At 48.1% G+C, this 26,498-nt stretch overlaps 2 protein-coding genes across 2 annotated transcripts in view; both read left to right on the top strand.

Moving 5' to 3' along the window:
• Nucleotides 1-26,498, top strand: part of DNAH10 (dynein axonemal heavy chain 10) — a 1,963,751-nt gene that overhangs the window by 293,665 nt on the left and 1,643,588 nt on the right. The gene's annotated exons all lie outside the window — the stretch shown is intronic.
• On the top strand, nucleotides 14,938-17,184 carry LOC147679375 (uncharacterized). Its single transcript, XM_086944661.1, has one exon. The coding sequence runs from the start codon at nucleotides 14,938-14,940 to the stop codon at nucleotides 17,182-17,184; it is 2,247 nt and encodes a 748-aa protein (XP_086800787.1).

The raw sequence follows: 26,498 nt of genomic DNA, 5'->3' as shown, positions 1-26,498 counted from the left end.
TGCCTTGTGCTTCCCGAGTTTCTGTGTTAATGCTATTAAACCTTTAAGTAAGGGTAGAGCCAGTGTGGATCTGAATATCTATCTAACAAAGGCCATGCAATATCACAGGCCTATTTGGGCATATCACAGGGAAAGCAGTCTATTCTCTCCAGACTCCTACCGATAAGTATTTATCTCCAGTCTGACAGTACTATTAAAGCACATACTACAGCGCGCCTTGAAACAACACTTCGCTCACTACTCAACAGGGAGAGAGATGACTGACCAGTCCTAACAGGTGATTTTAACCTTAACTTGAAATACAATTTGATGGATCATCCATGTCTTACATGGACTGACAATTTCTGGGGTATTCCCAGGACAATAGTTGCACCTCAAAGGCATGAACCCAGGGGTCTTAGACTTCTCAAGACATTACCTTCATTAAATTTTCCTTCTCTGAATGGAAGGTTCCCTGGCAACAGGCCGCTGAAACACACATTTCTTGGCACATTATCGAAATGCGGTGTTTGACTATACTTTTCTCCCAGCAGGGTTCTTTGACATTGTTGATTCATTTGAAATTACACATCTTCTAGAAGAGTGGCTTCCGCAAACAACTTGTGACACTGTTTGTCCTGATCTTACAAAGTTCATGTTAACACTAGGCCCCAACATAGCCTGAAATGTACCTATGCGTAGACCTCTTACCAGTAAAATATGGTACATGCAAAAATTGGAGTAGCAGAAAATAGAGCTAAACAGGTTCTTGTGCCACACTAAGAAGTCACTATTGAATGCAAGTACGTCAAATTCAAATGTGCCGCCAGGGGTGCTCAAAGGCATTCTGGCAATTTATAAATAACCTTAATTGCCAGCATTAAAAGGAACCAGGTAACTCAATCTCTGGTATAAACTGGATTGCCCTCATCACCAGGAGATTGGGCTTCCCCACAGATGCTGAATTATCTTGTAGCCATGGTTCACATTATATTCTAAAAACTTCAAGACCAGACAGAGCACCAGGCCCCAATGGCCTCCCCACCGCCCTCTTCAAGTCTAATGTTGATTAATGGGTTCCTACCCTCTCACACTCTATAGCAGTGCATTTGAAACTCAAACAGTCCCTGTATTATGGCGATGATCAATTAAATCCGATTTATTAAAAGAAAAGAAAAAGGTGATGTTGGACTGGTCCCAAACTATAGACTGTTTAACAAGAGCTTAAAAAAGAGAAAAACATATGAAAGTTTCCACGTCACAGATAAACAAAGCTGCAAGGTATTTCTCCACAACTGTCATTACGTTTTATTAAAGCTTTGCTAGTTGTCTGACGTTGAAGAAGACTGTAAAGATATGTTTTACAGAAAGTAGATTCATGGGAAACAACTCCCACAAAGTCTCACATTTAGTGGAAAAAGTTGCTTGCAAAAAAGCTTTTGTGGGAAAATTGTTCTGCAAAGAATGCTTGATGCAATGCTTTGTAACGCTGACAAGCTTCAAAGTGTGCACTTTCTGTCGACCTCATAAAAGTGTGGGGAAACATTCAGTTTTACACTGCCATGATTTTAAAGGGGATATGTCCAACATAGTCCCAGGAACGCCAGATCCGTGCCAGATTTTCAGGATAACCGCAGACGATGTAAATGAGTTTGGTTTAGATTCACTGAATGTAAGCTATTTTAAAGCAATATCTGGGAATCTGACATGGACCCAACCCTCCTTGAACTTCGTTTTACATGTGTGACTTTTCCTGTTTTGCATTGAAAATAAGTCTACTCTTTAAAGGTAGTTTTTTTTATTGAGGTATTTCTTTTTGGGAAATCATGCGTCTAACCTTCTAACCTTTGCACCAAACCGAAGTGACTTGCGACACATGTCAAAATAACACCAACGTACTAATTAGCGGCTTTTAAAACATGCGGACGTATTATTATATGCAATGGCCAGCCTAAGGGTATATGCATTAGGTATGCGCTGTAGTGTCCCAGAGATCAGCACTTTCACAGATCCGGTGTAGCTGTGGGTTTTTAAATGAAACTTTCCGTGCGAACACACCCTCGTCAACAATATTATGTCGGTCGCTCAGGAGCGCCGGCAGACGCAGTATATCTGAGCATTTACCCTCCGATGTAGTGCGGGTCTGGGGTCATCAGCGTGGGGCTGATCTTGGGGGCAAACTCGGTGGCCATGCTTCTCCTCTCCCCTCTCTCTACAGAGTGCCTCCACTGATTTGCTAGCCAATCCTGGCGCTGCATGCAGCGCCAGGATTGGCTAGCAAGGCACATGGACTGCTCGCCCTTGGAAGCCTTTAGAACCCTCCCGGCTGAAGCCTCACCCCTGGCCTCTTCTCTATGCCTAAGGGCATCAGCGCATGCGCAGGCAAGTCGCCGCACGGTGATATCATGCGCACAGTGCTGGCCTGCTGCAGACTGTCACTCAAGCAGCGGCAACAGGCCAGCAGCCCCGCCCCCCCCCCCCCACCCCCTGCGCACTCCGAGTCCGACCGCATTGACAGACACTCAGCCGCGCTGCGTGCGCTGTTATATTTAATGTATTTGCTTTAGTCGGAAACCACGGTGCGTCCAGGGCTTGCTTAGTGGGGCTACGCCCCTACGCCCCAATGGACGCACGGCTACTGATCGCCGGGTAATGGTCTTCAGTGTCTCAATCACTTTCATTCTCTTTTTTTACACCATTTTCCCTAGAGTCTTTCTCTGTTTCAAGCATGCACCCACGTTTCTCCCCACACATTTCTAGAATCTAGCATCTGTATAGCTCTCAAGTCGTCATTTTCCTATTCAGCTTTCATTTTCTTCTTTTTTGTGCACACTTTCATCTCCTCCACTTTCCTATTTCCCCTGCACACAGAAATGATCACTCCACTCACCTGTGAGCAGTGCGTTCTCTTTTCCTTTATTGCTGTACATATTTTGATAGCTGTATGACCCCCTTCATGTGCGATCCCACAATTGGCACGTTACCATTATCAAGGAGCGCTGCAGAGACGCCGAGGATTGAATGTGCCTGTTTTGTGAACACCTTTATAAACCACTAATAGGCGTTCAGCTACAGAGGTCTCAACACTGCCCCATCATAAACACCCCCATCAAACTGAGCTCACCCAGATAGACTTGTTGAGGCAAGTAAGAGCGGTTGAACATATTTAATGCAGTACAGTATGGGGCAGTCTTTAATATGTGACATATGTCAAGACAATACATTAAGAATTGCATGTTAAACCTTGATTTTCACAAATTGTAGTATCAAAATTAGATTTAAAATATGCCATTCACCCCTCTCTTTTTTCAAACTTTTCTCAAGGGGACAACCCCCAAGCCCACTGTTATGTCACTTGGACTCCATCCTTTTGCTGGCTCACTTCTTTAACTTCATCCACAACTTTTACGCCCCCAGCACTTCGAAATGTTACCAGCCGCCACTAATTAATCCTGGCAGCAATGCGGCCTATTTCTAAAGCGAATTTGCCCACTGGTATTTCTGGTTTATGAATTCTAGCATGGTGTTTCTTCAAGTTCACACAAACAAAGTGCGGAACAGTGAAGTTGTAGTAATATTTGAAATCTTTATCTTGACTCGAGTGAAAATGTCACGAGTCTGTGTTTTCTCCCCTACAAAACTCTTGTTCCCCAGGAAGCTTTACTGTGCCATAAATTTCATTCATATGCACCGGTTTGCTCAAATTGTTCTGCGAAGAGCGTGTTCATTAAGATGCACTCCTGTTTTCCAAAGAGACTGTGGGCTACCGCACATTTATTTAACTTGTCCCTTTCAAAGTCGACTTGTCAAATTAAACCTGTTAATGAGCGTGCAGTGATTCAGCTTGTGAAGAGGGTCGTCTGAGGCACGGGAGAACACGGCGGGCAGCAATAACGTTGGACAGTTATGCTGCGTATGCGGAGGCTACGTCCGTGAAAGCAGGTAGGCATTATGGCGGCATTGCGCTCCTGGGCCAAACCCCGGATTATGTAGGCAGCATTTGTAACTTCCCCGTGTGTTGGGCTGGCTGGAATAAGCTTAAATTGCTGCATTTAGGTAGACGTCAAAAGACGCATATTATTTTATTGCCCCACATTCTCACAACATGATTATAAGCTTGTTCAGCACACAGCCACCGCTATCTTTCTCACATCGTGCGCGGCGCCCCAGCTACTCCTAACGGCGCACCAGGGTGCGGCCGCTCACACTTCGGGAACCACTGACGTAGAGCATAGTATGGGTCAGGGAGGGCCGCTAGGACATCAGGCAGAGAGTCAGATGAAAACCAAGTTTCGGTAAGGAACAAAATGTCGGGTTTAACCGTATCTAGAAAATTTAAAAACTCCATTTGATGTTTAACCGCTGAGCGGGTGTTGAGAAGATAGATTGATGCTACAGGCGGGGAATTGGGGGTAGAGGGGGGCTGGGAAAGGGCCGCCGGGATAGCAGGTAATCCGGGCATCTGGGGAGATGATATGTAGGGTTTGGCTGTAATATACCAGAATTTCCAATGCGTGTAATGGTATGGGCGCTAAGGGTCCAATTGCCCTGGAGAGCCAGGAGTTGTGTGGAAGAATAATTTAATAATTGGGCATAGTGGTAGGCCCCGAGCCCCGGTCGGCCGCGGACGGGCGCAGACGGGCTTGACTTCGGCGCGCTGCTGGCGCGCTCGCTGCACGCATCCGCTGCGCGTGCGCATAGGCCCTGAAATAAATAGGTCAAAGCGCGGAAGACTAGAGCGCTGACCTTCACCGGAAATGGAAAACAACCCCGAGAGCCCTCCGAGCAATCCGCACACAGCCGTGTCGGACCGGGGCTAGGGGTGAGCAAGCAAAGGTAAGAAACATAGTTGTGACACAGAAAAGCAATTTTTAAAATGGTAGTTTCTTTAAAAATTAAATCGAAGTAGCAGGGAGCATTCACACACAGCTAGCGACCACCCACTGCTACCGGGTGCTAGTCGCGTCCCTGGGGAACACCACTTCCCGGGGCTAATACATTTGTAATGGGCAGGCCTCAGTGCCCCGCCCACCCCAGGTCCCAAGGACCGCCACCTCCCTGGGCCAAATTATTATTTTTTTAATTGGGGGGGGCACTGTTCTTGGCCCCAGTGACCGCCACCTTGGGACATAGCTGTTTGCTGTGGCTTAGTCACAGCAAAAGCTCATTGCTTTCAGACACAGGGAGTTTTCCAGCAGCTTCCTGTGTCTGAAAACATTGCCAGCTCCTGCAGGAGGCGGGGAGCCGGCACGGACTGGGGCAGCTTTTAGCATAGCTCCCAAGGTTTCAGATTGCTTATGTGTGACATTTACATAATTTTAGTGTAATGATGAGTGACATTCAACGACTATGAGTGGCACTTTCTTGCGACCAAAATCAAGTAATAAAGACAAGGGAAACATACATTTCAGAAATTACACCATTTAACAAGACTGCCTCTTCAAAGTGCCATCACCTCCTCAGTCAATAACTCCATCTTGTGAATCAAGAAAGTCTCACAACTCATGCAACTGTTGTCTAATGCCTGTTTCATTATATGAGTCTGCCACCCTGTCAATTGGACAAACTTCTGATCAATAGACATTCGAGTGGTAGGAAGGAGACGGGCCCTGTGGGGTTGATAGGGCTACAATTCAGGGCAAGGTGTATCTTTAGGGGTCTGGCCAAAGATCAGAGACAAGTCATGGGTCTGTGGTATGCTAGCGGCTTAAGTTTCCCAGTAGGCATTAGAACTTCCATAGCGTTCAGACTGATTGCGCGCACCCATTACATCTAATTTCAATTGTATTCTAATTACATACTGTGACTGGCAAACACTTGAAGTGACTGGTGTCCATTCTCACTTTTCTTTTCTTTTGAACCTTTTCTTTTCTTTTGAATCTTTCAGACTGAGCCCCAGGCAGCGTGACTGGCATGCCGCCCACTCACTGTGAAGCGGTACAAAAGGGAGTGGTGATGGACGGAGCATCTGAACCAATCAAATACTCACACCCAGTCAACAGATCTGGGTTTAATCCATCACCGTTCTTTAGCCCACTCTGCCACCCCAGTTCAGACATGGCCATATGCAAATCAGTCTGACCCTGTTCCTCATGGGAACAGTCCAGCCCGAACTGCCAAGCCATGCCTTCCCTGGACCGGAAACAAGCTTCCGAGGACCGGTTTCTGGCATTTCAGCCGTCTTCAGCCCGGCTTGCTTGAATCCAGTGGCAAAGTGAGCAAGGGACTCAACACTGAGCATACCCTGCCAACTTATGGCGAACAAAGCGGTACAAAAGGGGGTGGTGATGGACGGAGCATCTGAACCAATCAAATACTCAAACCCAGTCAACAGATCTGAGTTTAATCCATCACCGTTCTTTAGCCCACTCTGCCACCCCAGCTCAGACATGGCCATATGGAAATCACTCACTGTGAAGAGCAGTTTGACTGGCCCGCGGGTCCCACTGCAATGAATCCGCCTTAAGCGGTCTAAGCTGTGGCCGGCTGCTGGCCAGCTGTCCTGTGAGTCCTGGTGGCTGCTGCAACCCGGGCAGTGATTCTCAACTCTGACGGTGACGACCCGTCACCGGTTGCAGCACTCACCCTCGGCAGCCGGGCTCGGAAATATTTCGATGGCGGGGGAGCAGAGTGCCCACAGTATGAATTTAGTTAAAAGCACAAGCAGCCGGGCTGGTGCGAACATCAGTGCTCTGCGAAGCAGCCCAGCACATTTTTTTTTGTTGGGTTTTATATAGTACGAACTAGACTTGAAGATATCAGGTATCAGAGCATTTTACACAAGCACCAGTTTCGTTACACAAGGGCACGTTCATTTTTGTTAGGCATGGGAAGATTAAGTGGTTTGCCCAGAATCACAGGATGTTGAGGGTCGTTGCTGAGACCCGAACCTGGTTCCTCAGCTTCAAGGTCGACCACTCTAGCCTTAAGGCTATATCCTCTCCTTGATTAATTATTTGCTGCGGACCAACCTCACAAAATGCAACTTTCTCTGGAACCAGCGGCATACTCTGGCAGCAGCAGGTCGTGACATCTCGTCCCCCTTGCGGCGCCATAAGGTTGTGCCACACTTGACTGGGGTAGGCTGGCCCAAACTGTCTCTGTAGTAGTTGGGCTCTCCCCAGCAGCAGGGCCATGACGTCAGGTTGCCTGACTGAGAGCTGCTTGGTGCCACGGGACTGAAATGTTGAATACACATTGTATCAGCACAATGACTAGGAGAACCCCAAGGCTGCGGGAGCTGCGCAGGCCACAGCCGTGCGCTCACTGCTGGCACACATACTCAGTTTGCAACTCTTCTATGACAGCGCTGAGGCTTTGCATTATGAGTGACAATGCATATCAGTGCGGTGATGAGGAGCACCACAGTGAAATGCGTTAGTCTAACGCCTGATGTGTGGTACTTGGCAGGACTGCTTCAGGCTCCCCTCGCTGTCTCAGTGGAAAATGGGTGTCCTGGTGGTACCCACAGGAAGATGGGCAGGCCCCAGGGCATAGGGTCACTGGGGCCAAATGTGGCCCAAGGAGGGGGCCGTGCAGCTCCCCTAACCATTAGAAAATTAAAAAAAGGTCAGGCCCTGGGGAATGGAGTCCCTGAGGCTGAAATTGGCCCGGAAGGGAGGGCCACCCAGCCCCACCTCCCCATTGCAAGAAGTCCTTGCTCCAGGGTAGTGGGCTCTGGGGCCTAAATGGGCCTGGTGAGGGGGCTGCACCGATCTTTGCCCTGTGGACCAACAACTCCCCAGGGCAGACCCTATACAAGCAAGGAAGGGGGCGGCGTGGCCCCTATTTGAAGGCAATAATGGCCCTGGGGATCGCCACACCGCAGTGCTGGCTCCTGCTATGTCCCAGGGTGGCCAACGCTGGGACATAGCTGTTTGCTGTGGCTTGGCAGAAGCTTTACCTTTCCTGCCATGTCACAGCAAATGCCTCAGTTCCTGCAACTAGAGCATTGAAAATGCTCTTGCTTGCTGGAAGCAAAGCAGAATTGCTTTCAGACAAAGGGAGCAGCTATGCATGTCTGAAAGGATTGCCGGCTCCTGCAAGAGGCGGGGCCGTCTGGGACCGGGGGGGCTTCCAGGCTCCCCCTGCAGTCCAAGTGGGGCATGGGTCCTCTGGGGGCACTCACAGAAAGATGGGCAGGCCGCAGGTGATGGGGTTCCCGGGGCTGAATTCTGCCCGGAGAGGAGGGCTTGTCAGCCTCCTTACTCCCATTGGTAATAACCGGTACCTGAGTGCCCCCCGGCCCCCTCTTTTATAAATTTAAAAGGGAAAAAAAGGTAGGGCCCCGGGTGATGGGGTCTCTGGGCCAAAATTGGCCTGGGAGGGGGGCCATGTGACCCTCCTCCTCCCCTTTAGAAAATACAAAAAGAAAATGGCTAGGTCCCGGAGGATAGTGTCCTGCAGCCCAAATCAGTCCTGGGAGAGGGCCGTGCATCCCTCCTCCCTATTGCAAAAAGGTTTGGCCCCAGAGGATGGGGTTCCCATGGGGCTGAAATTGGCTTGGGGAGGGGGCCTCCACCCCTATTAAAAAAAAAAATTCAAACGTCGGACCCGGGAAGCTGCTGGAGGTCCTGCCCCCTTTCTAAACCACTCTACTAAGGGGTCTCCTGGTGCAGAACCTGAAGGGGGATGAAGTCCCCTTGGCTGCTGAGGGTCCTTGGGGGCCAGCAACCCCTCATGTTACCTTCAGTAAGTCCCATGCAGCGGGATTGCTGAGAGATCTTGGGAGGCCCACCCCCTTTCTCCACCACTCTGCAAACATGCCTCCTAATGCACAACTCAAAGGGGGCTGAAGTCTCCTTGGCTGGTGGGGGACCTTGGGGGCCAACAATCCCTCCTGTTACCTCCAGTAAGTCCCACACAGTGGGGCTGCTGAAAGCTGGTCGGAAGCCCTGCCCTCTTTCTCCACCACTCTACAAACCCAGCTTCTGGTTAAAAAACAATGGAAATTCACTTTAAAAACCAAAGATCACAGGGACATTATACTTAGAAAATATAATTTGAAAAACCATAGATATTCACTGAAAAAAACATAGGTTACAGGGGCGTTATAGTTATGCTCAGATTTCACTCGTACATACCCATAGGAATTAAGGGATTATAGTTACATGAGCTAACTATAACTTATGCCCCTGCAATGGACTGCTTCTGACCTCACATATTACATCACTCATGACATGGTCAGTGACGTCACTGATGACATTTTTGGTTTTTTTTTCAGTGACTTTCTAAGGTTCTTTAAATTCAATTTCTAACTATAACATTCCTATAATCTTTGGTTTTTGAAAATGAGAGGAAGCCCATAGCGGAGGAGGGAAAAAAGATCATCTGAAATCCACAAAGAAGCAGACGTCAAAAGCTTAAAAGAAGGGGAAGTAAGAGCGGAAGAATGCAGAAGGAAAGGAGGGGAAGTATATAGACAGGCAGGCAGAAATACTTGCCTGATAAATATTGGTTCTACAAGGGTCAGAGCCCTGAGAAGTAGTCTGTCTACAGAGGCCTGGAAAAGAAGGGAGGAGAAAGCAGGTTAAAGAAATCAGTGACATGCCACAATAGAAAGCTCAGTAACAACTGGTGTACAATGAACCCGCCATGCTTTTGTGTAAAAGGATTTTTTTCTGAAGAAATATATAGAGTTACTCCTACCCTTTCTAATTTGTCCTGCAGTCACTGAACTGAACAGCTGAACCCGCAGCACCACCATCTATTGAAGGCAGGTTTGTGCAGGTGGTAATGAGTTCCAAGAATATTTGAGTAGTTCAGATATGACAATATCACAACACCACATTACAAAAACATTATACAGTAAATATAGCAAAACATAACAGTGCAACAGTTAACACAAGATAGAACACAACACAATACAATGCACCAGCACAGTGACAACTCAAAACACAACTCGACATAGCAACCCAACTCTACATACAAGCACGTCATACCACTGCAACAACGCAACACAATAATATACCAAAATAACACAACAAAACAGCAGAAATATGGAGTTGTTTGGGTTAGATTGTGTTGTCCTGGTGTGGTGTTATTGTGCTCTGGTGTGGTTGTGCTTCTGTTCTGTTTTTAGGAATGGCCTGTGCAGGTAAGAGCGATGGGGCTGGGTGGGGTGGGAGGGAGTCGACAGACAGGTTTTCTTTGTTTATTTATTTAATTTTTCCTCGTCATCTGTCATTCCTACCGGCCCCACTGCTCTTACCTGCCCGGGCCGCCCCTGTTTTGTACTGTTGTAAAAATGCGCTATTGTGCTGTATAGTGTGTGAGTGTATTTGTTGTGATGCTCTCTTCTTTTGTGTTGGTATTCTGTTTGTGTGTTACTCTGTTGTAATGTGTTATACCGTTCTGTTGTTTTTGTACATCATAATTGTATTGTGTTTTTAAATAGTTTTGGTCTTTTTTGGTGATATATTAATGTGCGCATTGTGTTTTGAAAGTCATGTGATTTTTATGATTTTGTGTTGCAATATTGTAGTACGTTGTTGTGTTGAGTTTTATTTTGTTAAGTTGTGATGCACCATGTTTTTTGTTGTGCTACTATTTTGCTTTATGTTATGTTGTTGTGTTGTGCTCTATAGTTACGTTGGAGATGACAAACAATGCTGCTATGTTTCTAGCCAAAGGAGGCACATACCTTTCAAGTTCCATTGATAAACATTCCTTCACCACTGTCTAGGTGCCCGAGCTCTATTCAATTATTTAAGACACTAGACAGCCTACAACTGTGAACATGCCTTAACTTACCCTTTCGAGTGCTCATTTTGTGATCCTGCTCAAAATGATGCATACTAATGCTATATTTAAAAAAAAAAAAAACTAGTCTTGATCCCTCACAACTACTGACCAATAGTGAATATTCCTTTTTAGGCCCTCTGATAGAAATATCTGCATTCAGACATATAGCAACATTAATTGAATTTAAGGCATTTGCTTTCAGACTACAAAAATGGATTCTGAGCGTCGCATTGAGGTCTCTCAGATTGTTTTATAGAATGAAATCAAAAGACTTCACTCAATTGGATAGTGGCCCTCACCTTCTTCATCTCTTAACTGCCTTTGATGCTGATCACCACCCCAGGCCAAATCCAGTGTTTCAAAGAACTATACAGGAATTAATTTCATAGTACATTTCAATTAGAATTCTCACTATATCACTACCCCCCCTTCTCCTCTGAACCATTCTGCTTCACAGGTGGTCTATCTCACGGCTTACGCTTGCTGCCTTACTATTCAGTGTCTACCTCAGTTCATTGCCTGAGCTGGTCTACTCATTTAATCTGATCAGCTTCAACAATGCTGATTGCGCGGTAATCATTCTAATGCTCGAAATTTCATCTGATCTTGGCTCCTGTACCATCAAAAATAGATGTCCTTGCATGTGGCAACTGGGCAAATAATCACCTTTCAACCATTTGGACTCGGGAACTAGAACCTGTAACACCAAATTTAGTAGAAATGATGGACTTCGGAATGATCATGTATGCTAGTGTATACCTCATACCTCATACCACAAGAAATAAAAATCACCAAACAACACTTCTACTTTGAGATGTGTTTCACACGTTTTCCCATACCTTATTTCCTGCAAAAGATTCAAAGTCTGATCACGTTAATGCTCTCCAAACTTGACTATGGTAATGCACTTTACCTGGGAGCACCCTTATTAAAACTTTGAATCCTACAGACTATCCAAAATGGAGCCACTTGATAGCTTCTTACCATATATATGCTGACCTGTATCATGCCTTGTCTCACATGGAAATTTGGAGGGGTATTTATAGAGCGCGGCGTTCGCTCCGGAAGGAGCATCATGGCGCTGTCAGTCCTTGAACCAGGTCGCAGAGGGATAGAAGAAGGGGACTAGATGGCCGCTTTTGTCCAGTCATCAGGAAGATTCCAGGTTTTAAGGAGTTTCCTGAAAGGCTTCTCAAGAGTCTGAAGTCTGAGATGTCTAGGCATGCTGTTCCAGACTTTAATGGCTAAGGTGGTGAGGGTTTTCCCACCTTTAGACTTCAGATTGAATTTGGTGGGAGTCATGAAGTTTTCATGAGAAGATCGGAGGGTGCGACTCGGATTATAATGAGGGAAGCGTCTGGACAAATAGGAGGGACCGGATTTGTTAAAACCACGAAAGGCTATGATGAGAATTTTGAAGAGTATTCTCTTGTGTAAGGGGAGCCAATGCAGGGTTTTAAGGGCTGTAGAGATTGATGATTTGCGTGGAAGTTTTAAGACAAGGCGGGCAGCGGTGTGCAGAACACTTTGAAGTTTCGAGAGAGTGGACTTCTTAGTCCCTGCAAGAAGACCATTACAGTAGTCTACTCGGGAGAGTATAAGCGCTACCGCCACAGTCTTTCTGGAGTCTAGGGGGAGAAATTCAAAGAACTTTCTCAGGGACTTGATTATGCCGAAGCATCTTCCTGCTACGGTCGAGGCGTGGAGGTCGAAAGAGAGGTTGGAATCGAAGAGGACCCCGAGGTTTCTGGCTGACGAGACCGTCTGAGGGGGGGCTGCGGAGTTGTCAGGCCACCATAAGGCAGGGTAGAATGAGGCATTTTTTCCAATGGGGAGGATCTCAGTTTTATTTGAGTTGCAGCGTAGGTGGTTGGCATCCATCCATTGAAAGACAGCTGTTAGGCAGTGCTTAAAATTGAGCTCTGCCTTGTTGGAATTGTTATCCCTACACTGCCTCCAGAGAGCTAGGCATATCATCTTGAAAGCTATGTGCATAGCTCACCGAGCAATTCTAGGGACTGGACCACTCTACATTCAGCAAATGTTCCACACTTACTGACAAACTAGACCTCTGAGCACAATGCCAGCTCCATTACTGACCGTTCAAAAAAACACACACTGGTGGAACTTCTCCATACAGTCACAGACCTTTGGAACTCAATGGCTAAATGAATGGGGTGAAACAACAGTCACCTTCAATTCCAGAAAGCATTTAAAATATGTGCATTTGATCATTACAACAACAAATACAGAGAACTATCTCTGCAAATTGGTAAGTAGGTATAAGTGGCTATGTCTGTTCTTAAACTCTCTGCAAGTCTACATGCTTATTTGTCAGGTTGCATTATGTCTGGATTATGTATGTAGTCCTCACGCACATAAACCAGCATCTCCCATTTAGGACGTACAACATCAAACTCACTTGGAACTGAGCACACCAAAATTATGCCCTTGAACTAACAGAAAGTAGAGCACATTATGGTCTCATCAAATGTGTGAAGCGCTACACAAATGCCACAGTACATTGCAGCCCCCCCTACCATACTGGTGACTGACTCTACATTGCACTCTCTACCTGACTTCCTAGGAGCTCTGGGCTAAATCTGGTTCTGCTCCATTTTACTCCATTTGTGTCATAAAAACTTTAGGAAACGTATATGTTCCTGCAACTTGCTAGGTGTAATTACTTATTGGGATCCTACTTTGATGACTTCTACTTGAATCTCGGAGGTTTAAAACACTCGTGTATTATTAGTTACTAATCTTCAATTTTATGTTGTATTACGTCTCCCAATAAGTACTCTGCTTTATGTTCATCCTATTGAACAGCTGTGCAGAGTCAAGACTCCCACTTCCCTTACTTAGTTCTTGTCCTTTGCTCCCTTCCCACTATCCTGAACCAATGCCCCTTTTATCGCCCCGCTTTAGTGGAAGAGGTGTGGGGCAGCGGCCAGGGTGCCTGACTCTGGACCACGGGGTTTATGGTTCGATCTCCGGCGCCAGTGGCAGCTTAGCCCAGCACCATGTGACTCTAGGCAATAGCTCGCTCAATCTTCCCAATTGCCTCCAGCGCCGGGACATGTCTCCGGAGGTAGCTGTGAGCTTTACAAATGCTGGTATTTCGTTTAATCATCTGGGCAATGGTAGAGGGTTCATGGAGGATCCATACACAGCATGGCCTCACCTGCAAACACTCCCTGTCCATACTATACATGATGAGATCTGCTACCCAAGCCGACAACCTTTGGCCATCCCACCCCTCTCCCACCCTAATTTTAAAAACCTTACATGGAATCCTGCCACCCTCCCACACCACCCTGAGCATAACCCTCCTCCCCTCCCAAGTACTGTATTTACCATCTGCCACTCAAATTAAAATAATTGGTTTCCCACCATCCACTCACACCTGTCTCTTCAGTCCCTCCACCTCCCCTCCTGCTCCATACTCAAATATATAAAAAAAAATAATACCTGGCAGCAGCGCATCACCGGGACTAGCGACTGGTTGTGCAATCCTGATTTAATCTTCACTTATCCACTGGTCCCCCCTCTTATAGCTAGACCACACAATTAGATCATACAAAAACTGAGCATACAAGCCCTTTAAGGGCCACTAACCAGCCGTGGACTCGCTGCCGGCGTGGGAGATCTAGAGGAAAGCAGGATAATAGATTTAAGTTATTCCCGCTACGTGTTCCCAGGATCTAATTATCTTTACAGGCCAATCAGCAAAACCACTCCGGGCCTTACCTGCTGGGTTAACACGACTCTCAGAATGATAAGAAATGCGTTACTTACCTGTAACTGCAGTTATCCAGTATTAGTGTCTTTCATAGATTCACATGCCTGAATCATTCCCCGTCGTCGAGACGGGAGCCTCCGGTATATAAAAAAGTTATGTCCTATAGACATACATATAAAAGAATAGGCCTAAGGATCTCACCTTAGTGTCCTATCTACGTCCTTATGTAAAAGGACCGAAACAGAGTAGGCCCAAGGGTCCCACCTTGGTAGCCTATCTGTGTCCTTTTGTAAAAAGGACCAAAGTAAAGAGAACCAACCAATCAGCTACTACCTCCTTCTAGAACCTTCCTGTGAGGAGCCTCAGTCTCTCATATTTTCTACCGCACGTTGTGCTAGGGAGTCTCCACCTGAGTTCTCCTCAGGAAACTTACTTCTTTCATCTAAACTCGATATTTTCTCAACTTCTTTGCTATGGCTGATAGCCAGAAAAAAGGACTCTTTCGAGCCTGTGCTTCATGTGGTAAAAAAAGGCTTCACGTGGACGATAAACATGAGACCTGTTTATACTGCCTCTACCCCCAACACCAGGCCAAGGACTGCAAAATATGTAGAACATTCTCCCATAAGACTCAGAAGGACCGGGAAGGACGTCTTCTGATATGGCTGAACAGACTTAAGAACAAACCAGACAGCGACCTGGTTTCAGAAGGTGAGAGCATGTCTGGCGCCTCGCAGTTCTCCTTGAAGAGGCCTAGGGTTTCCTCCCCTGGCCCCTCAGACACCCCTCCTAAGAAGGCCTCCAGAAAGTCTTCAGAGGGCAAGCCACCTGTGTCTGACAAGGACCTTCCTGTCTCCAGGAAGCAGCCGCTGATCCCGGCGACGACTACAACGTCGATGGTCTCCTCAGCGCTGAAAACCGTCTCTACGTCGACGACAACAGTGTCGACGATGACGGCATCGTCGGCATCTTCCTCGTCGACGAGTAGACCTGTGTCATCTACCGTCCCATCGACGACTAGGACTACGTCGTCGACGACGAGATCGACGCCAAAGATGTCGACGACGACTCCGTCGGCGAAAGCCTCAACGTCGACGAAGCCTCCCTCATCGACGAGGAGCACCCCATCGACGGCGACGAAGCCGTCGACGACGGAGAAGTTGTCGTCGACGAGTACAACGTCGACGAGGGCACCGTCGACGGACACACCGTCGACGAAGAGTAAATTACCGCCGACCACAGAGATTTCTATGGCGGCACCGCCGACACGGGCGTCGACGACAGCTAATACCTGGAAAGAGTCTGAACTGCTTTCACATGCCATGGACGCCCAGACGTCTCATGTCACGATCAAAATAACTAAAAAGCCAATCACACCGGACATGACGTCACCTAGTAAGGTGCAACAACTGACCCCATCCTGCTTCTTGCAAGATGAAGAGCTAGATGAGGAGTTATTTTCTCAGGCCACAAGTCCTTCACAATTGGTACTTAAGTCCCAAAGTACAGATGAGGAACAAGATGTAGAGGAACGCATGGAACAAACTGTCCATACTCAGGTGCACACACAAGTAACACCAATGGTGTGCCTACCAGCATCCATTGTCTCAAACCTACAATTCCTCATAAAAGACTATAAAGAGCGGTTCCCAGAGAAAACCACCACTGCTGCACCTCCAGTTCCACAGGTACCTGCTCCTGTACCACGACATAAGCCTCCTCCGCTGGTACTTTCTCAAAATCAAGAGCCAGAACAAGACGTCATCTCGTCTGACGAGGAGGAGAGAGACCATGAAGAGGGGGAAGTCCGTGACGACGATTCAGACCGTGACGCGGACCAGGACTACGTCGCCCAATCTCCGGCCTCTCCAGAGCCACAGTCTTCGGAGTCTCCACCTGCGGACATTGGTGGCTTCCATAACCTCATTGAGAGGGCAGCCAAGAGGTTCCATATGTCTATGGAAACACAGGAGACTGAATGTTTCCTCTACGATTTTAAGGAACCTACGAAAAAGACGACAAGGTCAATCCCGATTATTGACTACCTATGGAAACAAGGCAAACAACTTATGCAGACGCCTGCTTCACTTCAGGTGGTAGTGCCCAGGCTTGATAAAAAATACAAAGCCACATCTTCGGCACCAGCATGTCTCACGGGTCACCCCAAAGCAGACTCCGTGGTTACCCAAGCAGCGCAGAAGAACTCGCGCAATCCTGCATCTCCCTTATCAACACCATCCGACAAGGAAGGCAGGAAGCTAGATGCTATTGGAAAACGCTTTTCCACCACATCTGCAACGACGGTGAAGATCGCGAATTCAGTTGCACTCCTGGGCCGCTATAACCGTCAACTCTGGGCAGACATCACGCCCTACCTCGCTAACCTACCAGAGGATTTGAAAGAGGAGGCACATTCGCTACTCCTAGAGGGCCAAACATCGGCTTCTGAACTGATTGATTGCGCTATTGACGTAGCCATGACTGGCTTCAGACAGCTGGCAGGCGCCGCTGTTCTGAGGCGACAAGGTTGGCTTAAGGCCACCTCCTTCCGTCAGGAAGTGCAAACTAAAATCATTGATATGCCTTACGATGGCGAACATCTTTTTGGCGAAAAGATCGATGAAGCCCTCACCGCTATCAAGAAGGACACCGATACGGCCAGGGCTCCGGGGACTCTTCAATTTAGAAACCAGTCCTTTCGTGGCAACAGAGGAAGATGACAATCTACATACAGAGGTTCCTACCAAAACAGGTCCTCCTACCCGTACACCCAGAGCAAGACGCAGTTCCAACAGCTTCAAAGCCAGACAGGACGTCAAACTTCCTACAACAAATCAACCTACAGGGGTAAAAACCAAAAGAGACCTGCTGGCAATCGCCAATGACTCTTCCCAATGGCCAGCCCATCCACCATTGCATTTTTTAAGACTTGGAGGAAAACTCTCCTTCTTCCTGAAGAACTGGCGAACAATGACGACGGACCGGTGGGTTTTACAACTTATCCAATTCGGTCATTCACTGGAATTTCTTTCGATCCCCCCAACGACACCACCAGCCAAGCGGCCCCACAGACACCTACGGCTGCTTCTTCAGGAAATAGCTTCCATGCTTCAAAAGGGAGCAATAGAGAAAGTTCCACACGCCCAAAAAGGGAAAGGATTCTACTCCCACTTCTTCCTAATTCACAAAAAAGGCAAGAAATGGAGACCAATCCTCGACCTGAGAGCGCTCAATGTGTTCCTAAAGAAACAGTTGTTCAGTATGGTCACACTACAAGAGATCCTGGGGCTCCTGGAAGAAGGCGACTACATGACGTCCCTAGACCTACAGGACGCCTACTACCACATCCCTATCCTCAAGGGACACAGGTAATACCTCAGGTTCGCAGTGGCAGGATCCCACTATCAATTCCTTGTTCTCCCATTTGGCCTCAAATCTGCCCCATGGATATTTACAAAATGCCTCTCTCCTGTGGCAGCCTTCCTTCGTCAACAGGGCCACCAGGTTTTCCCATACCTGGACGACTGGCTAGTAAAGGCACAGCCACATCTTGCAGCGCCTGTCTAAATCTTTTCCGCCGCCTAGGCCTGACCCTCAACAGGGAGAAATCAACTTTGGAACCAAGCAAGGTCATCACTTTCCTTGGAGCGACCCTGGACACGGAACGCGCGAGAGCCTTCCCCTCGCAGGAGAGAAAGACCAAACTCATCTCCTTAGCCACGTCAGTGGCATCAAGAAAGACTCTGACTGTCCGTACCTTCAAGTCTCTCCTCGGCATGATGTCCTCATGCATTCTGCTCATTCCACACTGCCGTCTCAAAATGCGCCCCCTCCAGGAAGAACTAATGAGGCAATGGACACAAGCTGCGGGATCCTTCGAAGACCGCATACAAATCACACGAACTATAGTCAATCATTTGCAATGGTGGAGGTCGCCCAAACACCTGTCGCAGGGACTGCTGTTCCTGCTTCCGGCGGAACCACACGTAATCACAACGGACGCATCCCTAGAAGGCTGGGGGGCGGTCCTGCAAGAACTCCAGATCAATGGCAAATGGACGCCGCAGGAATCCCAGCTCCATATCAACCTTCTGGAGCTAAGGGCAGTCTTTCTAGCTCTTCAAGCTTTCCTTCCACGCATCCGAAACTCCCCAGTGCTTGTCAGGACAGACAACACCACGACAATGCACTACCTGAACAAACAGGGAGGGACGCGTTCACTTTCACTCTCTCAAGAATCACAGAGAGTCTGGAATTGGCTTCTAGAGCATTGAATAACACTCAAAGCCGAATACGTCCTGGGCAAAGACAACGTCCTGGCGGACGCCCTGAGCAGGGAACGGTCACTTTCCCACGAATGGGAGCTGGACATGGAGGCGCTGAATTACATCTTTGCGGAGTGGGGAACCCCGCAGATAGACCTCTTTGCCACCAGGGAGAACGCCAAATGCCCAAGCTTTGCAAGCAGGCTTCCCCAACCAGGAACCCTCGGGAATGCATTTTCCATCGCTTGGCGGAATGTGTTTGCTTACGCCTTTCCGCCATTTCCACTGATTCCCAGGGTCCTCAGGAAGATGAAGTCGGAGCCCTGCACCCTGATCCTCATCGCCCCATCCTGGCCGAGGCAGCATTGGTACACGGAACTTCATCGCCTATCTGTCCGACCACCTCTTCGCCTACACAAATATCCGGCCCTACTCACAATGTCCCAAGGACAGGTTCTCCACCCGAACCTGAGCCCTCTGAAGTTATCAGCCTGGCTCCTGAATACCGCGAATTCAGCCACGTGAACATTCCGCAGGAGTGTAGAGATGTTCTCGCTAAAGCTAGAGCCGACAGCACTAATAAGACCTATTCTCTAAAATGGAAGCGCTTCTGTGTTTGGTGTGTGAAGGAAGGACTACACCCTTTCCTTGTCACACCACAGCAACTGCTTCCATATCTACTGCATCTAGCGCAGTCAGGCCTTGCACATGCGTCCATCAAGGTACATCTAGCAGCGATATCCAGGTTCACAAGAACGTCCAAGGGCCCTTCCCTGTGGGCGGACAGGCTTGTCAAACAATTCCTAAAAGGCCTATTCAGATCCTTTCCACGGCCAAGACCAATCCCTCCGTCGTGGCACCTCAACGTGGTCCTTCACCAACTGATGAAGCACCCCTTCGAACCTATCCACAAAGCAGATATCAAATTCCTTTCATGGAAGACGGCCCTCCTCCTGGCCTTAACCTCTGCCAGAAGGGTCAGTGAATTGCAGGCTCTCTCCATCCAAGATCCTTTTTTACAATTCAGAGAGGACAGAGTCATCCTGCGAACTAAACCACGATTCATACCTAAAGTCCCCTCGGACTTTCACCTTAATGAACCAGTGGTGCTAAAATCGTTCTTTCCAAACCCAACTACTACGGCTGAAAGAACACTGCATTCATTAGATCTGAAGAGATGCCTCAAATTCTACATCGACAGAACACGACACTTCAAAAAGTCATCCCAACTCTTTGTTGCATTTAGCAGACCAAGGAAGGGCATGCCCCTAACGAAACAAAGTATATCAAGATGGATCTCTTCAGCGATAACTTTCTGCCATGACAAGGCTGGGCGGCCTTTGGACTCACGAGTCAAAGCCCATTCCACAAGAGCCATGTCCACGTCTGCGGCACTATTTGCTGGATTGCCACTCCTGGACATTTGTAGAGCGGCGACCTGGAAGTCCCAGCATACCTTCACCAGGCATTACCGCTTGGAAACTGAGCTGACGAAAGATGCTGCAGTGGGCAGAGCAGTGCTTCGCCATCTATTCCAGTGAGGTGAGCCTTCTTACATCCCACCATCCTTTTCTGGTATGCACATTTCTTTATTCCTTGATACTGCATGACATTGTATGTTGGTGATTCACAGTCGCAGATATGTTTTATCTTTAGACTCATGTATGATGTACCACCACAAAATGTGCATAATGTATTGCTTGCTACTCTGATTCAGGCATGTGAATCTATGAAAGACACCCAAATACTGGATAAGAAATGCGTTACTTACCTGTAACTGCAGTTATCCAGTATTAGTGTCTTTCATAGATTCACATGCACCCTCCCGCCTCCCCTGGAAGGACTCGCCTATCTCTCTAACAACTTTACGCCTAACTAGCTTGGTGCGTACGAAAATCTGAGAGACTGAGGCTCCTCACAGGAAGGTTCTAGAAGGAGGTAGTAGCTGATTGGTTGGTTCTCTTTACTTTGGTCCTTTTTACAAAAGGACACAGATAGGCTACCAAGGTGGGACCCTTGGGCCTACTCTATTTCGGTCCTTTTACATAAGGACGTAGATAGGACACTAAGGTGAGATCCTTAGGCCTATTCTTTTATATGTATGTCTATAGGACATAACTTTTTTATATACCGGAGGCTCCCGTCTCGACGACGGGGAATGATTCAGGCATGTGAATCTATGAAAGACACTAATACTGGATAACTGCAGTTACAGGTAAGTAACGCATTTCTTATCATTCTGAGAGTCGTGTTAACCCAGCAGGTAAGGCCCGGAGAGGTTTTGCTGATTGGCCTGTAAAGATAATTAGATCCTGGGAACACGTAGCAGGAATAACTTAAATCTATTATCCTGCTTTCCTCTAGATCTCCCACGCCGGCAGCGAGTCCACGGCTGGTTAGTGGCCCTTAAAGGGCTTGTATGCTCAGTTTTTGTTTGATCTAATTGTGTGGTCTAGCTATAAGAGGGGGGACCAGTGGGTACAATTTTTAATACTCTTGTATTTACCCCGTAGATCGCATCACTTGGATTGGTTGCGAGTAATTATGCCTTACTAATGACAATTGAATAGGTGGTTTACCAAGGGTGAGTGCTGTCACCCTTCTCCGAGTATTATCTTCGTTTCCACATGGAGCACTTTTTTTGACTTATACTTTCCTCATTCGTAGGCTGTCATCTCCTCCTCCCCCACACCTGTCCTGATGAAGACCCGCCTTGACTTCTTAATTAAGCCTTGATTGGGTTGACACATCAACGATCTTTTAGGGTCCAGTTACACCAAGGCTCTGGATGCAAATGATTGAATAATTTGAACATGCATCAGAATCATTGTTTTTCTCATAATACTCTGGCCTGTAACATTCTTCTCCCTTGTATATACTGTGGTTTTAATCACCTTGTACATAATATATACACCATGTCCTACCACTGAGCACAAAAGTCACTTTAGTACACATCACTATAAGCTTCACCTTGTCTTGACAGCATTGTTTACTAACTTGCGAGTATATAAATGCTTTAACTTATATAAAAGACAAAAATATTTATTTATTCGCATCCATGTATTTTGCTATGTGTTCCATAAGTTTTCAGATATCATTTATGAATATTTCTAATAATATGTAAAAGAAATAATCCCACTATATAGTAATAGTGCGCATGCCCGACAGAACCATTATTTTTATTTGTATATTCGCTCCCCATCCCAGTTGAAATTGTGCTCTCTGCTGGTTGATGTATGAATGCTGTGAATGTCTTTCTAGTTTCCTTGATTGCTGAAGAAAAGGCTGCCTGCTTCCAGTAGCCTTGGTGCCACCCTCTTCTTAATACATGCGAAAAAGGTGACATCTTTGGAGGGTCCCAATTAAGCATAAAAAGTCACTAGGGTCATAAAACACTGTCTTGCAATACTGGTAGGTCCTGATTGAAGATGATGCAGGAGTTGATAAGCAAGGCACCAACACTATCCTGAAGAATTGTTGAGAAGGAGCCCAGTATATAGTGTTCCAGATGAGGAAGCTAGTAAGGAAAGGTGCTGAAAAAAACAGGAAGCAAAAATGATGGAAAAAAAGAATCAAGGAGAGGGTAAGGAGCACAATGAAAATTAGAGAATGGAAGCTCTGCAATAAATCTTTATTTTACCAAAGCCTCCTTATATATGGTTTCGGCAGGAAATGACATCACAGGAAACTAGGTGGGAAACTCTTATCACCAACCCCGAATGAGCAACCGTTCGGATAAAAATGGATTTACGGCTATCCGCCCTTATTACTTCCGTAAAATGGGGCTTCATTTAAGCAGCAGATGTAAGAAGAATCATATATTTGGCTTCCTTCAATCAATCAATCAATCAACCAATCCATTTGTAGAGTGCGCTACTCACCCGTGAGGGTCTCAAGGCGCTAAGGGCCGGATCTTTGGTGAAGGTTGGATTTGGCGATGGCCGGGTCTTTGGTGAGGGAGAGGATCAGCTGCCTGTCGTGGGCGTGTGAGACGATGCTGAGGAAGTGTTGTCGGACGATGATGGCGAGCAGAGCCATGTAGATGTTAAAGAGGTTTGGGCTGAGGGATGATCCTTTGGGTATGCCGCAGGTGATCGTGGTGGCTTCGGAGCGGTACGGGGGAGGCGTACTCTCTGGGTTCTGCCGGTGAGGAAGGAGATGATCCAGACCAGGGTTTAGCCTCGGATCCCTGCGTTGTGGAGGCGTGTGCAAAGGGTGTGCTGGCAGACGGTTTCGAAAGCGGCTGAGAGGTCAGGGAGGATGAGGGCTGCGGTCTCGCCCTTGTCTAGTATGGCCATGATGTCATCAGTGGCGGCGATGAGGGCGATCTCGGTGCTGTGGTCGCTGTGGAAGCCGGATTGGGAGGAGTCCAGTACGTTGTTCTCCTCCAGGAAGAGGGCCGTTTGTCTGTTGGCAGTCTTCTCAATGACTTTTGCCGAGAACGGGAGCAGGAAGATGGGTCAGAAGTTCTTGAGGTCCTTTGGGTACGCCTTGGGTTTCTAGAGGAGGGCGTTGATTTCGGCGTGTTTCCAGCTGTTTGTGAAGGTGGAGGTCTCGAAGGAGCTGTTTGATCTTTCGAAGTTGGGGTGCGATGTTGGTGCTTACCTCGTTGAAGATATGGTGGGGGCAGGGGTCGAAAGGTGAGCCAGAGTGGATGGTGTTCCTGATTTTGGCGGTTTCTTCATCGTTGACGTTGCTCCAGGAGAGCAGAAGGTTGGTGCGTTCGGTGGGTGTAGATTCTGGGGTGTTAGAGTCTGCCGTTTGCATCTGAGTATCAAAGCTGTTGTAGATATCTGCGATCTTGCGGTGAAAAAAGGTAGCAAGGGAGTTGCAGAGTTCTTGTGACGGTGGGATGTCGTTGGAGCTGGAGCTGGGGGTGGCGAGTTCTTTCACGATGTTGTAGAGTTCTTTACTTGTGTGCGTTGTTGTCCATGCGTTCCTTGAGGGAGGTTCTTTTGGCGGATCTGATGAGCTGGTGGTGTCTGCGTCTGGCGTTCATGAGGGCTGTGTGGTTGTCTGGTCCTTGCGCCATTGCTTCTCGAGTTTTCTGCAGGTATGCTTGGAGTTCTGGAGGTAGTCGTTGAACCAGATGGCTCTGGTGTTGGTATGTCTGTTGGAGGGTTTCCTGATTGGGGTGAGGATGTTGGCGCACTCGTCTATCCATAGTCCGAAGTTGTGAGCTGCTGTGTTGGTCTTGGAGGGCTCGGGAGGGGGGTCTCGGGCGAGTGCGGTGATGAGCTGGTCTTCGGTGACTTTTATCCAGCTGCGACGTGGGATGTGTTGCGGTTTGTTGTGTGCGGTGTGTTTCTCAAAGGAGAAGTGGATGCAAAAGTGGTTGGTCCAGTGGAGTTTGGTGGTGTGGCTGAAGGTGATGTGGTCACTGGCATAGAAGATGGGGTTGAGCGTGTGTCCAGCGGAGAGCGTGGGTGTCGTGACGAGTTGTTTGAGTCCGAGGTTGGCGATCATTGTTGTGGAGTTGTTGTTGGCGTTCTCTAGGTGGAAGTTCAGGTCCCCGAGGAGGATGTAATCTGTGGAGACGATGGCGTGCATGCTGATGAGGTCGGCGATGGATTCGCTGAACTATGGTCGGGGACCCGGGAGTCTGTAGACGAGGGTTCCTCTGAGGGTGGTGTTGTTGTTGACGTTGATCTGGAAGTGTACGTGTTCGGCCATTTTGAGGGTGTCTTCGGTGCTGGTTGAGACTCTGATGGTGTCATTTTGGATGATGGCGATTCCTCCTCCAGGTTTGTTGTTTTTCCGGTCTCTGCGCGTGATCTTGTAGCCATCGGGTATGGCTACGGCTATGGCTATGTCCGGTACTAAGGAGGTGTTCATCCAGGTATCCGTCAGGAAGGTGACGTCCGGGGCAGAGGAGTCGAGCAGGTCCCAGAGTTCGACAGTGTACTTGTGGACTGAGCGGGCGTTGAGCAGTATGCAGCTGAGATGGTTATTGCCTGCAGTGTTGGGATGGGCAGGGCGTGCTGGTGTGTGCTGGGTGGAGAAGCTGCATCTACGACAGAGGAAGGGTCCGCGGGTGCTTTCGGGGAGGCCTGGAAGCAGGTGGGGTTTTGGTGGTTGTTGAGTGCGTGGAGGGTGTTTGCGTCGTAGCAGCGTCGGGTCCTGTGCAGTTTGCAAGGGCTGGGGGGGTCTGGCGCTGGGCGCGGACGGGTGCAGTTGGGTTTGCCTTCGGCGCGCTAGCGGCGCATCCACTGCGAGACCATGCAGCGGTCGTCATTTGTAGGGGAGGGACGAGCAGTTGGGAGGCGGGAGCGGGGCGGAAGGGGAGGGTTAGGGGCGGAGGAGGGCAACAGCAGGAAAAACGGGGGAACAGAGTATCAGGTGGCAAAACAACACGGGGACAGTACAATAAACAGAATAAAAACTACAAATTATGGCAGACAATGACAGTGTGCAAATAACGTTTCACGGAGAGAAGTGTGGAGAAGTGTGGCTCACTGGTTAGAGCAGGCAGACCCTGAAGCAGAAGTCAGACCCGGGACCAGGGTTCAATTCCCGACGCGGCAGGATCTTGAGCTCAAATGTCCATGGACTCGATAATTCTCGCTTCGGTGCCTGACCTAATCATGGGTTCACACTCTGCAACTCTGGGCATTAAGCTTGCTTAATCTCCACAACGGCCCCCCGCGGCGGGATGCCTGGCTTTCACCTTGGGGATGCCCTATAGGGGCTATCTCACAGGGAAAAGCCAGGACGGGTTCCCAAGGCAAGCGCGGAGATACCCCTTCGGGGGTCGATTCAGGCGCTATATAAGAAACATAATAATAAGAAACATAATAAGAGAAACAGCTCGAAAAAAAGCCACTTAGCCAAAAAACTGGATCAAGGGAGGCCTCGAACCCTGCAAGGGGGTGCTGGTAGGTTTCCAGGTAAAGCAGACCACCACGGTGAGGAAACAGAAAATTTTATGTGGCCAGTGTGTCCCCCACTCGCATCCTATCCATGTACCTATGCCCCATGTATGTCCATGTTATCATGTAATTCCCATCTCGTGCCTGTAATAATAATGCCTCTGCATTTCCGTCTAATGTTAGCATGTCAGTTATTAGGCCTTCCATGAATGAAACGTTAATTTTGCACTGAGGCCTACTTTGCCAATGCATTTACATGGTACACGTTTAAAAGTCGAGACGCACACGTTTTTGTGGCCCAGCCGAGCCAGGCCCTGAATTCAGGCTCCGAGCCTCTTCTGACTCTGAAAGTTGCAGTTTAGTTATGCATCCCTGACCTCTCCCTTACTGCCGCTCAGCCGAGAGGTGCCCGGCCTGGCCTGCCAAGACGGTATTTTGCCTACAGCTATCTGCTCAGCTCCGCAAAAACACATTCCAGTCTAGTGAAAGGGGTAAACATATTCCGCCTGCAGAGCATAGGGCCTAGCCTTCCTGTCTCCATTCAAGTAATTTACTGAACCCGTTGCCATAGAAGGCCCATGGCCCCCACGCAATGCACGAAGAAATATATGCACACACTAGCATTTAGTGATGAACAGATTTTGCTCGAGAGACCTTTACTTCAGACAATACATCCTCCAAACACAAGATATCAGATATGCCAAAGGTGCAGGTCGTTCTGACATCCCAGACTCCTCTTCTAGTGCTAAAGTCAGCTCCCCCCAGCTCTCCCCAGTTACACGTCAGTTACACGTCATGACCAGTTTTGCGCGCACAAGTAGGGTAAAGGTTCTTGCTGACCCTGCAGACCTCCTCTATGCATCCACCCACCTATGACACACCTATGACTCATCAAGTGAA

The sequence above is a fragment of the Lissotriton vulgaris genome, chromosome 11 (genome assembly GCF_964263255.1).
Source record: "Lissotriton vulgaris chromosome 11, aLisVul1.2, whole genome shotgun sequence".
Taxonomy (NCBI): domain Eukaryota; kingdom Metazoa; phylum Chordata; class Amphibia; order Caudata; family Salamandridae; genus Lissotriton; species Lissotriton vulgaris.
Note: the sequence above shows the minus strand (reverse complement) of the source record. Positions and strands in the feature narration are given on the sequence as shown.